Raw genomic sequence first — 17,672 nt, 5'->3', positions numbered from 1 at the left:
AAAGGGAGGTAACTCTTGAAGAAAGAGCCTCTGAGTTATTGCTATATCAAAATTTAACTACTGTATGTGTTGCTCACAAGTTTGTTGAGTAATGTGAACAATAATACATAGTATTATTTTAAATTTTAAAATAATAAACTGGATGCTTCCGAACAGCCCTTTTTATAAATGGTAACAAAGACACCCATTCCGTATGCCATTTGTTAAAGGAGTGATAAAAAGAAAGAAGTGGATAATGTTTCTACACACAGATCAACAAGCATACATGCCACACACAGTCATAAACATGGTTACAGAAGTCTTTCTTTGTGCAGCCTTTTGACACGTGATAGCTTATTTAACCCTCCTTATAATCCTTCAAAGGTAATTATAATTTCCATTTGACAGATGTGGACTCCAAGGCTGAGAGACATTCAACAAACCCGAAGACAAATAAAAGAAACACTCCTGACCTAAAACTTTTCAAAGACGAAAACCCTGTTTCCATAGTAATTTTAAAAATACTTACTGAGCATCAGTTCTCAAGCATTCTTCCTTTATACGAGCATACTCCTGATGAGTATCCTGGTACAACTTTAGAGAACTCTAAAAAACAAGTTAATAGATATATACTGTCAATTTGAAGGTCATGACTATCAGTAACAACTTATTTTGACATTGAAATGCTAAATTATTATCGTTCAACAATATGAAATTAACTAAATTAATACTATGTTGGGCAGAAAACCAAAGTACAATTCATTGAACATTTTTAAAGACTATAACCAGATCCTTACTAGATGTTACTTGATTAATAATATAATCAAACAAAGCTAAAAATTTAAAATATACTGATTTTAAGGCAACTCCAAATCTTCATAATACTGAATAGCTAATACTTTCGTCTCAACCAATTAAAATTCAACAAAACCTAAAGAAATTTTAAGAGCTTAATATAAGCTATTACTATTATGAAAAAATATACAAGTCATTATACTTAACAGTAACTGGAGAAAATGTGTTAAAACCAATCAATACATACACCTTGATAGACACTATGTAATGGAAAAGAACTGTTATTTAATAGCAATATAATGTAATATAATATAATACTGTTCAATAAACACAATATAATGTATATATGACATATCTTTAATCATCATAGCTATAAGAGGTAGACTTTATGGTCTCCTTTCACAGATGAGGAGTCTGAGGGTCCACACACTAACTCAGTCTTCCAAAGTCACAGTGAGTGAGTATAGAGGGCTTATCACTCTTAGGTCTGACTCCAGTTCCTATTTCCTCAGAGAGGGCTGATGAAATTACTATATAATCAGAGGTAGACAAAATTCAATGTCATGATCTTTTGTGTTCAAGTTTCACTGCATAGTCAAATATATAATACAGAAAGTCTTAAGAAATAGAAAAATTAATCACTGTTAAGGCAGATAAGACCTCGGCTAGGTGCATGGCATTACTAGATGCCGTAACTTGAAGACTGGGAGGCACAAATACTATCCTAAGAACACAGAAAACAGGCAGAGAAACCAAGATCATCCCAACTTGGCTATAGCTTGTCTTATGCAAACCACCTCACTTTATTGGCTTCAGATTTTTAACTGTAAAAGCGAGAGATTCTCTTCTAAGATTCCTATAGTGTAAACCAATATATATATATATATATAGAGAGAGAGAGAGAGAGAGAGACACACACACACACACACACACACAAGATTATATTTTAAATAGTTTTATTACAACTTGACCTTGAAATGAAAAACATAATTTCTCTACCTTTAAGTTTAAAATTTTACATGTTATTTTATACTTAAAGCAAAACAAACAAAAACAATGTGAAAAGAAAAGCAATGCAGGATACATAAAGCCATAAAAATTCACAGCTAGATGGTTCCTCTACCGAACCTCTCATAAAGCAAAAACAACTGACACAGATTTACAGATTTAGTTATTACTGCAAGGACCAAGGCATAAATCAACTAGTTCAATGTTCCTAAGTATAGTAACACACTTAAAGAGTCTTGACTAGCATTATTTCCTTTGTTAACTTTTAAAATGTCTCCTCCCATTACAGTGAATTAGCACCTGTTAATTAACTGAAGGTAAACCTCTGGAGGAAAATTACTTTAGGTACCTTTTTCTCTTCTAGCTCAGCTTTTAAAGATCCAAGTTCTTCTTGACATTTCTGCAGAGGAGAAATTTTTTGAAGCATCTGTTCCACTTGGTGATGCAGAGTACTGTTCTCTCTAAAAATAAGACAATGCATTAATATTATCACACAGAAGAATCTACAGTGATTTATTAAATTTATCTATCGATGATTTTAGATTATTTTCTAAACCAAAACAAAAAGAATTTCTTTTCTTAAATGCATTCTATTTATACCAACATAACTCTCACATTGCTTTTTATTTCTTTGGTATTCTAGTCTTGTTCTAATAAAAGTATATTGAAAAGCCACTACAGACGCAGACACCACAGATCTGTTGGAGAATTATACTAAAGGGCAATCTGCCAAGTAAGTTGGCTTTTCCAATCTTGAACTCATTCCATTATTCAAAATGATAGACAATTTTACAATTCAGTTTGGATAATTTTGACTCAGTTTGCAATCATTCTTTTTGCCTCTTGATAAATGTAATCAAGTCTATTTTAAATTATCTCAAATATACAAGATAAACAAGCCTATTAAACATTCACATAGAAGACAATAATTATATAGCAATAAGCTTCATCTCAATGGCAACACAATCAGTAAAAATTGATTGAAAAGTCAAACCAAGCCATAATTTAAGACCTTAGTAAGAAATTCATTTGGACAATTTAATAGTAAGGAAAACATGAATCGTCTTTTATTATGTGCCCCAAAGCACCATTCTAAATAATGTATCAATCCTAATATGGTACTTTGTACCCATTTAAAAATCTAGGCTGATAAATACCTCCCTTGAAAAAACTATGAAAACAGATGGCTTACCTTCTGGCAAACTGCAGCTGTAAAACTTGTTAAAGAAAAGTCTGAGAATTTTATCTACTGATACTTGTCTGAAGACAAAACTCACTTAAAAATAGAATATGTTCAATGTACATAGAGGCAAGATCATAATTCCTAGAAAACAATACCCAAAGTTCCATCTATAATATACATATAGCATAGCAATAAAGATTTTTACTGAGTTATTCCTATTTATAACATGTACCAAAAGTGATATTATGAAGCTAATAGAAAAACCTTGAATCCTGTATATATCAGAACCTCCAAAATAATCTGTCCTTTGCTTCTCCAACAGTCCAGAGCGTAATTTCATCAAACAAGACTTACGTTTTTACAAAACCATACATAACTATATTCAATGAGTAATGAGTAGTCAGGGAGAACATAAAATATAGATAATCCCTCACTTTTATAATACATAATTTGATAATTTATTTTCCATCTCAAGCTGACAATAATGTTCTAAGATAGCAAAGAATAACTCCTTTAAGTTTTCTCTCCTATAAATTCCTATTCATATCACAATATGGCAAATGGTTGCAACAAGTTTGTATCCTCTTTCAGAATGTAAGCTTCTCAAGAGTAATTATTGCAATCTTTGCAAGAAAGAAAAGTTCAAAAAACATGTAATGAAATATACTCTTCCCTTTAGAAAGAGGAATAAACAAAAAGAGTCAGATTTACACACAAAAAAGTTAGAAATCAAGTTATATAAAAAAGCTATATAACCCTGCAACACTGGTACCTCAAGCTGTAGAGCAAATACTAAATACCTAAGGTACAATAAATATATTATTTGGGCAAATACCATATGTCTTAAAAAAAATCTATATTTACCTACAGCTGAGATAGAGCAGATCACATCATACAATGAAAATTAAAGAATACACTGAGGTTGCCGGATCGAAACCCTGGGCTTGCCTGGTCAAGGCACATATGGGAGTTGATGCTTCCTGCTCCTCCCCCTTCTCTCTCTCTCCCCTCTCTCTAAAAATCAATTAAAAAATCAATAAAAAAAAAAAAAAAGAAACTAGTTTCCATTCCATAAAAAAAAAAAAAAGAAAATTAAAGAATAAATGAAGCCTTGGCCGAGTAGCTCAAGTGGTTAGTGTCACCCCTACACATCAAGGTTGTGAGTTCGATCCCTAGTCAGAGCACCTATAAATATTGACCAATGAATGCATAAATAAGTGGAACAAAATATCAATGTTTTACTGTCTCTCTCCTCTTCTTCTCTAAAAAAAATTAAATACTTGAAAGTTTTATCAATTTTACTAACTTATCCTATCAATTTTGATTTTTGAAATTCTGCAAATTTTAGAAAAGTAAATAATTTTTCTGATTACTCATATAATCTCAAAGATTATGCCATTTCACCCAAAAAGGATATAATAAACACATACGCTCCTAATACTGGACTTGATTGCCTGCTTATTTTCCTATGTAGCTAATTAAAAGTACCCGTAATACTGTTTCTGTATAGTTTTTATAAGTAAAGATATCACTCCTGCAATAGTACCCATTTACAGTTAAATAGAATGATAAACAAATAAAGCCAAAGAAATTTCAATCACATATTTTTTAATGTAAAAATTCATTTACGAAAAGTATATCTCAATGTTATAGCTTGACTTTCTTGTTCTATCACACAAATAGATATGATGGTACCAACACAAACAGGCCAGCCCAGGGTGCCAGAAGTAAAATGGAAGCAGGCCTGGAGCGACTGCCAAAGGTGAGCAGCAGAGTCTGCCCCATGTTAAAGCTGAAGCTGTACTTCAGTGAAACCCTGGAAACATATATGTGTCTTTACAAGAGCAATTTTATTTTTATGGGAGAGAAATAACTCGGGGTGTCATCACCACAAGATAAAAAGGATCAATTATACACACTATTTTCACCCTGCCAAGAAATTATTTAACCAGAGGCCAACGACACCACAGGTGCTCTGCATGGTTACTAAACAAACGGTGACTACGAGCCTGAGTGTCTTGTGAACACAAAATCACACTATGACTTGGCCTATATACATTAATCTCCACAAGTCAAAACAGTGATTAACACAAGTCAGTTTTCTAACATTCTGAATATTCCTACAGGGCTCCTCTTGCAGAAATCTCCAAATATTCTGATACTCTTCACATTATTCCCAAGCCTTAAAAATATGTGGCACATACTTGGTACAAATGAAAAAGACCTATTCATTAAAAAGTCTATGAAACCTTAAAAAAACCAAAATCAATGACAAAAACAAATTCTGAAATAAGGAGCCCAGCAACCTTTATCACAAAACATATATAGTTTTTAAAAGACCAGCTGTTCACTGTGCTTATTACAAACACTCCCTAATGCCAGTAAATGCTGCCCTTCACAAGACAACTATGAAAAATTCACATTTCTTTAAAAATCATAAATAAGTTAATTTAAGATTTCAAAAGAAAAAGACAGTTAAAGGATATCATCACACTTCTTCTGATACTCTGTTAACAAATTACTGCAACAAAGAAAAGAATTGTTACACTATGTTAAAACTATGTTTCAAATATGCTTATTTCTTATCCAATAAATTCATGTTTAACTATATACAATATATATTACCTTAAATTCCTTAAAAACATTGCATCAATATGATGAGCTTTTCATATAAAATCCCTTTGATCTAACTAATGCTTTAGCCCAGTGGTTCCCAACCCTGGGGCTGTGGACCGGTACCAGTCCACAGAAAAAGAATAAATAACTTACATTATTTCCGTTTTATTTATATTTAAGTCTGAACGATGTTTTATTTTTAAAAAATGACCAGATTCCTTCTGTTACATCCGTCTAAGACTCACTCTTGACACTTATCTCGGTCACGTGATACATTTATCCGTCCCACCCTAAAGGCTGGTCCGTGAAAATATTTTCTGACATTTAACCGGTTCGTGGCCTAAAAAAGGCTGGGGACCACTGCTTTAGCCTATAAATTATGGTGACTTCTATAGAGATAAAAAAAAAAAAAATTAAATCTCATACCACAGCTATGAAATACTGTGAGGAAATTGGGACCCTATCCTAAAGTTAAGAAGGCTTTGAAGATAGCAAACACTTTTAATAAAATCCCTAGTTCAGCAAAAATCATTTCTTAGGCCATGAGACTTGTCACAAAAGTCATTAACAGAAGGTTAACAATGATGAAAGCGGTTTCATTATAATCAACACAACACCACATAGGCCTCAAGGGAAACTCCAGGTCATCTTTCAAGCCCTGAGGGTCTAACATAGCTTCCTGCTTCAGCCAATCGGTCAGGTCCATGAAGTTCAGTAAAACACACGAAAACATACTCACTCTGTATTAATAATTTTTTGCTTCAAGGTAATTAATGCTTCAACATATTCATTTAAATTCTGAAAGAAAAAAGAACACTATAGTCAGCTGCTTGTTTTTATATAAATCACTTTAAATTTTACTGCAAAACGTCATTTATTATAAAATATAAACATATTGCTTACTATATTATATTACATAAATACATAAATATGTAAATCTATCATTTCCATTGTGTATAATACACAGACATATGCTGTGTGATCCTGAGCCCATGCTGCCTCTCTCTGAATCTCTTCTACCAGAATGATGGAACTCTAACAGCATCATAGTTGTACAGCTGCTCTGTGTGCTCTTGATTTCAGTGTGGTTTACTTAGTGTACAATGCAAAACATTAACAAGTTTGGGAATCAGTGACACCGGGTTTCTCTCAGCCACATTTCAGAGAAATTAGTCTTCTCCCATTTAGCAGGAGACTTGTTTTTCAAAGTTTCTTCCTGGTACACTGTGAACACCTGGGGCAGGACCAAGAACAAAGGGACTTATGTATACTGGCTGCCTGCTTCTCTCATTTAGGCTCCCATTCAGTGGCAGCCAATCCTTTTGCTGTCTAGGAAGAGACTGGAAACAATTTCTCTCAGGATCTGAGGAAATCTAGCCTGGAGATAAAGGTACTGACATCAGATGTTATTTAATCAATAAATGGCTCACCCCGACCCACTGCAATAAAGTTCAGAGAGAAACTTGTAACATGAAAGACCAAAAGAAGCCAAAGAAACTTGGACTAAGCAAAAACTGAGAAAACCACAAAAAAAAAATAATATGATCTGGGGTAAATTATATTAAATTCATGAAACAAAAAAAGCTGTTTTTAAAAGAAATAATCAAAGCTCTTGAAACTTAAAAAAAAAAAAAAAAAAAGCTCTTAAAAATTAAGACTATAAACACCCACCAGCATGGCTAAAATCACAATGACAGGCAATAACAAGTGTTGGATAGGATGTAGAGAAATTGGAATCCTCATACATTGCTGGTGGAATATGAAATGGTGCAGCTGCTGTGGAAAATAGTTTGGCAGTTCCTCAAAATGTTAAAAAGAGTAAAGCATATGATCCAGCAATTCCACTCCTAGGTATATACCCAAGAGAACTGAAAACACATGTCCGGCCAAACTTGTACTCTCTTATTTATAGCAGTATTATTCACACTAGCCAAAAAGTAAAAATACACTGTGTCCATCCACTGATGAATGGATAAACAAAATACAATGTGATTATTTGGCAATGAAAAGGAATGAATGACACATGCTACAACATGGATGAACCTTGAAAACATTATGCTAAGTGAAGAAGATTCCATTCATTTAAATTGTTTATAGTAGGCAAATCCAGACACAGAAAGTAGATTAGTGGTTGCAAGGGAAGGTCAAGAGAACAGGGAATGAATGTTAATACAAGGTAGGGCAAAAGTAGGTTTACAGTTATTTGTACGGAAAATAATACAAGAATACTCACAACTGTAAACCTACTTTTTGCCCCATCCTATACTGAAGAGGTTTCTTGGTGGGGACATAAGGATGTGTACGTGAACATATTTCACAATTACATAGTGATGATAGGATTAGATAACTGTGAACATAACAAATACCACTGAATTGTACAAATTAAAAAATGAATTTTATAGTATGTGAATTATATCTAAATAAAATTGTTATAATTAATTAAAAACAAAGAAGCAAAATAGGAGATGTGACGATAACATTGAAAAAACGGTCCCCCAAAATAAAGCAAACTACAGATATGAAAAAGAATAAGAAAAATAAAAATCAGAGTGTGTCAGTATAAGAGGTCCCACATGCCCAAAAAGAAGAGTTCCAGAGAAAGAATAAAAGAAAAGATGGGGAGACAAAAAAATACTGATGTTCAAGAAAAAAATCCCAGAAATGAAGTCAGATGATTCCAAATTCAAAGGGCCCAACTCGGGGATACAAATAGGATCCAAATTATGACACATAAGTATAAAATTTCAGAACAGCAGAGACAAAGCGAAGAGACTATAAGACTCCCAAGAGAAAAGAAAAAAGTCATATAAAAAGAATGGATAATCAGAATGGCTTCAAACTTCAACAGCAATCTAGAAATTGAGACACCTAGAGACCTATAATGCAAGCCTTCAAAATTTTGAAGACCAATGAATTCCTAGTAAAAAGTCAATCCAAACTATCAATCAACAGTTAAAGCAAATTAGACATTTTCAAATACGCATAGCCTCCATAAAATTACTTCACAGAAATCTTTGCTCAACGACGTACTGAAGGATGTGAACACATGCCACCAAAATCATGGATAAACCGACAGAGGACAATGATTTGGGGCACAGAGCAGAGGTGAAGAAACTATAGCAAGGCAGCTGAGTGCGAGATTAGAGCTGTAGGCTCAGGAGGGAATTTTTCTCCTATGAAGAAACAGAATCTACCGGAATGGAAGCATTAAAAGAATATTTATACCTAACTGGCACAGAACTACAAGTGAATGTACATAGTTGGTTTTCGTCATGCATTTAAATTATGATTTTTTTTTGTAAAAGTGACTGATTCTCTTTTACCATTCCACTTCAAGTTCTTTGCTAGTCGATCTCCTCTTCCCCACCTTGCTTCCAGATGTCATCTGTAACGCAAAGTACTATGCCAAAGACATTCCAAAGATCTCAGACTCTGGGGTCACACACAGCTGAATTCAAATTCCTGTTCCTCCACTTTCTGGCTGAGTGACCTTGGGCAAATTTACTAAAGTTCCCCCTGTTTCAGAACCTTTTCTAACTGTACAGATAAGGAGACAAACACTGGGAGGCCAAACAACTATCTTGCTATCAGGTTTAAATAGTGAGATGAGCCAGTGTTTACCCCAACTCTCAGCACAAAGTAAGCACTCCTTAACATTTCTAAGATGAGGAGGTTAAATTAAGGATATAATCATTAATCAGGGGAAACAGGAAAGTTAATGTAATCATAATTTGCTCCAGAGCTTAGCCCTGAATAACATATAGTTAGGTCAGCTCCCATAGTAACCTAACTGTAATTGTAACTACACTGAGAACTAGGGGGGCAGAGAAGGGGTGCTCAGGTGCACTGGGGTACAGGGCAGAAAGAGCTCAATTCTCACCTTCCAAAGTCAGAAATCAAATGACATGCTTAAAAATGAAAAATAAATAACAACACAAGTCTATTATTTAACAATAATGAAAGTTCATTATGAAAAACACATTGTGCAAACAAAAGTGCTGTCTCTTGGGAAGGGGGAATAAATGGGACTGGAGTATGTCTTAACAAATCTTGTATATCTAGCTGTCTCTCCAAACTACGTTCATGTATAACTAATAAAAACAAAAAACTAAATTCACAAAGCAGTATACAAGAATAAAAACATGATAAATGAAGATAATATTTGGTTTCCTACAGCATTCAAGTCCCTACCTTCTTTTCCTAAGGCCTGGTTGGATGGCAGTTCAAATTTAGTAAGACACTGCAGTGTCCTAATAAAACATTCTATTTTCCTCGAATCTGATTCAAATGTTACTTATGTTGACTGCAACCAAGGTCTCCAACTAGAGCAGGGTTTGGGACCTATGGCTCGTGAGCCAGATGTGCCTCTTTTGATGGCCGCATCTGGCTCGCAGACAAATCTCTAACAAAAAAAATAATAATGTTAAAAATAGAAAACAGTCTCATGTATTACAATCCATTCATTTCCTACTGCTCATGTTCATGGTTGCGGGTGGCTGGAGCCAATCACAGCTGTCCTCCGGGACAACACCAAATTTTTATTGGATAATGCGTAATGTACACGGGTCGTTGTATGGATCTCACAGAATTATATTTTAAAATATGTGGTGTTCGTGGCTGTCAGCCAAAAAGGTTCCTGACTCCTGACCTAGAGAATCTCAGAGTTCAGAATGCTCAGCTATCTGTGTCTAGGTGAAGGGCCCTAGAGCCCACCCACTCATTCTCAGGTGCATGAACTGTGTCTTACTATTGCCCACCTCCAGGGAAGGAAGCAAGGTACTCTTCCTCTCTAAGAAAGGCTATGGTGATGTGATTACTGCTTTTCTCCCAGCAGCCCTGCTCTCTTCTGAATTTCTATTCCAATGTGTATTGGAAGTCAGACTTACTCCCAATTCTCTCTCCTCTCCTTCCAAAACTACCAGCTTTTGTTTTTCTTTGCCCTCTGGTTGAGTTCCTCAACCTATGCTTTATACTCCCTCACTGGCCCACTGACACAATTCCCAGAGAAGCTTAATACTCAGCCTTTCTATTCACCATTCACTCCCTTTCTATAGTCTACTGTTTTAATTTTATCCATACAATCTCTTCCTGAATGTCACTGTGAATATGTAGTACTGAATTAAAAAAAAAATCCACCATATGCTTCCTATCTTCCCTTCCCATCTTGGGGACATGGAATCAACAGTGGCCGAGCATACAGGGGAGGGGAGGAGCAGCGGGACTGCCGTGGAAAGGAGAAAGCCAGCAGGCCTGGCCAGGATAGTTTACAAAACGGTATTACTAAATAAGTAAAATCTAAAGACACACAGCAAATAAATAAATAAATAAATTGGGAAAAAGCAAGCTGCCTGACTCACCACTACTGTAACACTGCTATCATTTTGGCCTGGAAGATTAGCTGTCCAGTGCATTCTGGGATATCTGGCAGCATCTTGGCCTCTCCTCACTAGCTAGCCAGAGCATCCTCAAGTTGTACGTGCAGAAGAGTCACTCTGCAGCCTGAGACTGCTATACTCAGAAAGGCCTGCTTACAGAGGGCCCTTGGTTGGAGTCTGGGAACTGGAGGGTTCCCAGCCCAGTCTCTTCAGCTTGGTCTTCCACTGCTATACCTTGTGCCTAATCCATCATAAACTACTTTCTCATCTCCAATCCTCTGCACACAACATGTCCCTGTCCACAACATGCTCCTTACATTTCTAACCTCTTAATTAATTACAAATCATCCTTCAGATTTCAATTTGGGATCACTTCCTTTTATGAAGCCTTTAGTTATACCTCCCAGATGCTCAAGATACCTTGTACATCATCCAACATAGTACTTACTGCATTATTCATGGTCTGGTTGCTTTCTCACTCATCTGTAACACCTAGAACACGAGCTTCATGCCTCTTCTGTTCTTGACTGTGTTCCAAAGCACACCATAGCATCACAGATGCAGTAATGCTCAATAAATGACTGCTAAATGAATGGATTACCATTCTGTGAGCATCCCTGTCATATAACCATTTACAAATCAATATGTCTATGGAGACATATGTGTGAAGTTCCAAATGATGAAGTCCAAACCACTAGCAATTATTGATGGGAGTCCAGCATAAAGTTAATATAAATGATGCTCAAATCTGCTCCAAGGAGAGATAAACACCATCTATTCTGAAGCTATTCTAGTTACAGTAGCTAAGCAGTATAACCATATGCTTCAAATTCTCATCTGGATCCTCAAGAGTTAAAATGTTTGGCTCTGTGATCAATGAAATTAGTAAGGAAAAAAAATGGGGGGGTTCTCTTTCATCACAATAAAGTGACTTATGGCAGTGTGACTTAAAACCACTCAACTTAAGAGTTGTTTATTTGTGCATGTCATCAGAGTAAGGTCCACACTGGTTTATAACTACTAAAGTTTAGCAACCCATATGACCAGTAACCCATAGCTCTCTCATGAACCATGCAATCACTTAGAGAAAACAGAGATGAGGTGATGTGTGAGTCTACAAGTAAAAAAGATGCACAACGTGTAATCATCTATACACCGCTGAACCAAGCCATGATCTCAGCAAATGCACTGTACCTCTTCAACCACTAAGAAAAAAAGGGTAGGGAAGAATAGAAGATGAAAAAAGATTTCCAGTGCGAACAACTGTTCAACTCAGGACAGGGATAGGTAGCTTCCCATTACAGTTCAGAATAAAGTCATAGCACTGACATGAGTGCCTTCTGCAAGGAAGGCACCTGTAGTATGTTGTACATTTTCTGCAAGATCCAGAAGTTTCAGGGTGCTAAAACTCACACAGCGAGATATCGTATCTGTATGGACCTCTTCAATTTCTCCTGTGCATATTTTAACTGGAGCATAGGACTAGCTGCAGGACGCAGCACCTGCAGAAACATCTTTCCTAAGGTGGTAACTGACCTCTTAATGACAAATGCAATTACCTGTTCTCAATTCTCATGCTTTCCCAAACTGATTTCCTATAGATTTCATGTTTTCTTTATGTTTTCTCATCATTCCATGCTAGCCTTTGTCATGACCCAGTATTTTTCCTTCACTGACTCCTCACGATGGCATGTAGTCCCATGAATTACCAAAAAGGTTTCAAAGTTTCTTTTAAGTGAAGAACATACTCCATCATTCTCCTATTTTCATCGTCCCTCAAAATTCTTACAATGAACTCAGTGCCCACCTAACCTGGCCTCTTCTCTACTTTCTTGGAAGTATGTTAGGGTATCCTGAAGACACTGTGCTTCACAAACACCAAATGGGAAAATAGCAAAAATCTTGTTTGGACGTCATTTCAAAACGTCAGTCCCACATTTCCAACACCTCTGCTCGCTTGGTTTCACTTTCTCCTGTCTCTATCACAATTTTAAATCTCTGCGCCTTCTATCTCCCTGACTTGAGATCTGTCCACTCTAAAGTTTCTTATAATCAGAACCTTTCTCTCCTCCATTCCCAGGCCCAAGAAAGTTCAATTAGCCCAGGATTTTATTATCACTAGTTTGCATTCGTAAAATAACTTACCAGAGCTAGTTGCACCTCCTCAAATCCATCCTGCACACCACCAACTGTTATTTTTACTGTAAGCACTGCTTTTATGTGGTAACTATGCAAAACCCTTCACAGCTCTATAATGCTGATAGAAATAAGAACAAAATTTTAAGGTGGTAACCATTCAAGGTCCTCTATAATCTGCCATGAATCTATTTTTCTGCCTTATTTTGCAATATTAAAGACTTGTTCCAGAAACTCTACTCAAAACTATGCACCCTCTTCCCCTAAAAAGATATTTCAGGCACCAGAAAGCCCAAATGCAATAGTGTGTCCAGATCTAGGGAACAGGCCTGCAAACTAAAACCCTTTGCCTGTGTTTGTAAACAATGTTTCAGTGGAACACACCACACCCATTTCTGGCTGCATTTGCACTGCAATGGCAGAGTAGTTTCTTTGAGTAGTAATGAACAAGACCACCACAACAAATATTTATGATCTTGTTCCATGCAGAAAAAGTCTGCAGACAGCTGGGTTTAGAGGTCTAACAGGATTACTCCTATTGCTGTTTTGAGAAACAACAGTGGGAATGTGGCAAGGGTGGAAGGAGAGACTCCTTAAGAGATTACTACAATAATCTCCAGGGCACAGATTACAGTGGTTCACACAAGTTTGGAAACAGTGGGGATGGTGAGAAGTAAACTGACAACAAAGGCGGAGCCAACAGAATGAGTTGATGGATCAAATGCAAGTCTGAGAGAAAGAGAGGAGGAAACCAAGCATAACATCTAGTGGCTGGCCTAAGCAACTAGGATACATTTGCTACATTTAAGGAAGATGGGGAATACTAATGGTTTTTTTTTTACCAGGTTTTTGTAAGGAAATCAGATTCACAATTTAAAAGAATAATTCGTACCAGTTGCTTTCCTACACTAAAACCTCCAATGACTCACTATTCTTTCAGAGTAAAAGTCGCAATTCTCACAATGGCTACAAAGGCTACAAAGGCCTGAATGATCTAGCACAGGGGTCGGGAACCTTTTTGGCTGAGAGATCCATGAACACCACATATTTTAAAATGTAATTCCGTGAGAGCCATACAACAACCCATGTATGTTACACATTATCTAATAAAAATTTGGTGTTGTCCCAGAGGACAGCTGTGATTAGCTCCAGCCACCCGCAACCATGAACATGAGCGGTAGAAAATGAATGGATTGTAATACAGGAAAATATTTTATATTTTTAACGTTATTATTATTATTTTTGTTAAAGATTTGCCTGCGAGCCAGATGCAGCTATCAAAAGAGGCACATCTGGCTCACGAGACATAGGTTCCCGACCCCTGATCTAGCTCTCCTTTTTGAGACTTAATCAGATTACCTGACTGGTAAAAATTGTGTCTCCCCAAAAATCAATTATGTTGAAAGATATACTCAATGTAATGGTATTTGGATTTAGGGCCTTTAGGAAGTAACTAGGTTATAAGCACAGAACCCTCATGAATGGAATAATGTCCTTATAAAAGAGACCCCAGAGTGCTCTTCTGCTATGTTAGAACACAGCCAGAGGACAGTCATAAATCAGGAATTGGGCCTCTCTAGTACCATATCTGCTGGTGCCTTGGTCCCAGACTTCTCAGCCACCAGAACAATGAGAATTAAATTTATTACTTATAGACCAGTTTATAGTACTGTATAGCCCAGAATGGATGAAGACACCAACAACTATTCCACCCTAGATACATGGCCTCCTTGCTACTTCCAAGTATACTAAACTAGCTTCTGTGTCAGGCCTCCACACTTGATATACACAAAGCTTACTCTCTCACCACCCCCACCCAACCCTAATCAAACACAACCCTCTCTGTGAAGCTTTCCCAGGACTCCATAATTATCCCAGCCATTAGTTCTTTCTTCCCCCACCTCTCCCCTCCTCTCTGCTTAATTTATCTACCATGCCTATATTACATACATACATGTAACTTGGTTAATTTTTCCTCCCCCCCCACCTCCAAGAATGGAAGCTCCAAGAAAGCAACAGTATTTGTCTTTCCCCCCCTCATTGCTACTGTAATCACACTGCCTGAAACAAAGCATGTGATCAACAATATTTGTTGAATAAACCAACCCAAAGAATAGTATTAAAGATTTAAGATAATTTCACTCATGGTCCCAAAATTTTGAGGCAAAAATTAAACCACATTGCAAATACCTATACCTTGCAAATCAATACTCTAGTATTAGTTCTCCTAATCCAGAGTGTCAATTCATGACTCCCTTTTCTTTACCCCCACTCTCAAAAATTAAAGTGTCAAAATGTTTGAAATCAGTTCATAGATAATGCACTAAAACAAAACAACGGCAAAAATAAAAAACTTAAAAAATCCTACCAGTCCTTTCCTTTCTGACCTCATCAGCACGCTTCCCTCTGCATCATGCTCACACCAACCAGGCCCTGTTCTACTTCTCAAAGACACTGTGCTCCTCACTTCAGTAACCTTTCCACTTGTTAATCCCTCTATCTAGGAAGCTCCTCCCACACCTATTCTAGACTGCCCCTTCTCATCAATTATCTCCCCAAGTCACCTCCTCAAAAACGCCCTGCCTGCCACCCTTGCCAAAAGACAAGACCACCATTTCAACTCCTTTATTTTCTTCCTAAATCTTAAAACCTTCTGCAATTTTATTTGCACACATAAATCTTACTTATGAGAGCAGATCTATTTTGTTTACCACTATGCGTCCCTCGTGCCTCGAACACTATATAGAACAGGTGATGATTTAATTACATTTAAAACAGTTCCACTTTACCATTAAAGACACTGAGAGTAAGAAGTTCAAAAAAAAAAAAAAAAAGACCCCAATCATTAGACAACTAGGAGAATCTAGCTGGAAAAAAATATTTGCGACTATTCCCACTACCTGACAAGGCCTGAAGCCAGAAACTAGTAACCCACCTTCTGTCTCACAACAGCGAACACTCCACGCCGCCCTTAGAAACTCCCAGCATCTGTACGCCTTTTTAATTGATGTGACCCTCCCGGCCAAACCATTGGTCGCGTAAGATCCTGCCTCCAGGCAACAAATATTTAAAAACAGGATAGAACAAGCAAAAACCTCATCCTCGGAGAGAAATCTCCCCTCAGCATTTCGTCTACCACTCATCAACCGAAATACAAGCCCCGAGGAGCCCTGAGGCAGGTCAGTGGAGGAGGAGACCCTCCAGAACTCCCTTACTCCGCCCCCGCCTGCATCGCCGCAAATCAACCCTGGAATCCAACCCTAAATAAAGCAAAGAAAGCTATCCCCAAAATAATTGCTGTAAAAAGAGGAGAGAGAACCAGGGAGGGGAGGGGACATACGGGTGGGAAGGAAGCTTCCGCCCAGGAGCGGGAGCAGCGCGCAGGGCGCGGCCCGTGCAGACGGACCCCAGCCCCGCGTCCAGGCGGGCCCACCCAACCCCTCCGCCTCCCCTGTTACGGGAAGGCACCGCACCTGCTGCAGGGACGCGCAGCCCTGACACCGCGTAAGGTCCGCCGCCGCCCCGGGAGCCGCCGAGTGGGTCTCGCCTGGCATCATGGTGCCGCCGCCGGGCCCGGGGGGCCCGCGCGCCTCAGGGACCCGAGGCCTTGTCCCTGTACTGCCTCTGCTGATGCCGCCGAGGCCGCCGCCTGCCAGGCCGCTTCCCGCCGTGTCCGGGCGGGTCCATCCGTGCACAGAGGTCCCCGTGGAGCGGGCTAAGGGCTCTCCCAGCCAGAGCAGCCTCGGGCACTAGAGAGAAACGCTACCCGGTGCGGCCCCCGAGCGCGACACAGCACAGCCAGGACCCCGCCCCGCCCTGGCTCGCTCCTCCTTCTCCTCGAGCCGTGGGGCTGTCCAAAATTCCGCCTGAGCAAAATAAAAAGCAGAGCCGGGCTGATGGAGAAGGGTCACGCCCACAAAGGAATAGTCAGGGAATCGAAGGTGCACGCCCTCCACCGTTTACGGGTTAATATTTTATTGCTGGCTTGCTGCGTGACAGACTTTTCATAAGCACCTAAATTCTTCAACGAAGGGGCGGTGCCCTGCGATTACGTCATTTAAGACGCCTCCTATACTGGAAGGGCCCCACATTGAACGGATAAATGCGCTATTTATAACTAACTAGACGGGGCCGTACTGTGCGGATTCGGCCCAGTTTGGAGGGTCCGGGAGGACTACAGTTCCCGACGCTCCGCGCGCTGGGCGGACTCGGAGCGGATCCGCCGGCCGCGTTCGGTGCACTTCATGCCTAGTCGAGGCCTTCGCTGCTGGTGGCCCTTTATTCCAACAACCATGTTTTTCCTCCCGCCGCCCCTGCCGTGGTTCACTTGCCGTCCAAACTCCTACTCGGTACCAAAACAGCAGTGCCTAGTCGTTCTTGGCCTTTCCGGCACCGTTGATGGTCAATAGCCAGCTTCTACCAAGTCCCAGTTTAGTATCTCTTGGGAGGGGAGAAAAAACAAAAGAAATCCTCTCCCTCGTCGCAATTATTGGTTAAAATCAGGCCCCCGATGCTTTTGCTTGAACCTCAGTTTTCCACGTCTTCAGTCCCTTCACTACCACCGGAATATCTTAATAATC

At 38.5% G+C, this 17,672-nt stretch overlaps 1 protein-coding gene across 1 annotated transcript in view; it reads right to left on the bottom strand.

Annotated features, from left to right (window-relative positions):
- ICE1 (interactor of little elongation complex ELL subunit 1) overlaps positions 1-16,889 on the bottom strand; it is a 63,751-nt gene extending 46,862 nt beyond the window's left edge. The window contains exons 1-6 of the mRNA XM_066243410.1: positions 16,566-16,889; positions 6,321-6,379; positions 5,452-5,486; positions 2,975-2,993; positions 2,132-2,243; positions 509-585 (exon numbers count right to left, since the gene is read on the bottom strand). Of these exons, the coding sequence (XP_066099507.1) occupies positions 509-585; positions 2,132-2,243; positions 2,975-2,993; positions 5,452-5,486; positions 6,321-6,379; positions 16,566-16,649 (386 nt within the window). The 5' untranslated portion in view covers positions 16,650-16,889. The remainder of the gene's footprint in view (positions 1-508; positions 586-2,131; positions 2,244-2,974; positions 2,994-5,451; positions 5,487-6,320; positions 6,380-16,565) is intronic.
- Between the last annotated feature and the right edge of the window lie 783 nt (positions 16,890-17,672).

This window comes from Saccopteryx bilineata, chromosome 1, assembly GCF_036850765.1.
Source record: "Saccopteryx bilineata isolate mSacBil1 chromosome 1, mSacBil1_pri_phased_curated, whole genome shotgun sequence".
Taxonomy (NCBI): Eukaryota; Metazoa; Chordata; class Mammalia; order Chiroptera; family Emballonuridae; genus Saccopteryx; species Saccopteryx bilineata.
This window is presented reverse-complemented; position numbering and strand designations above follow the sequence as displayed.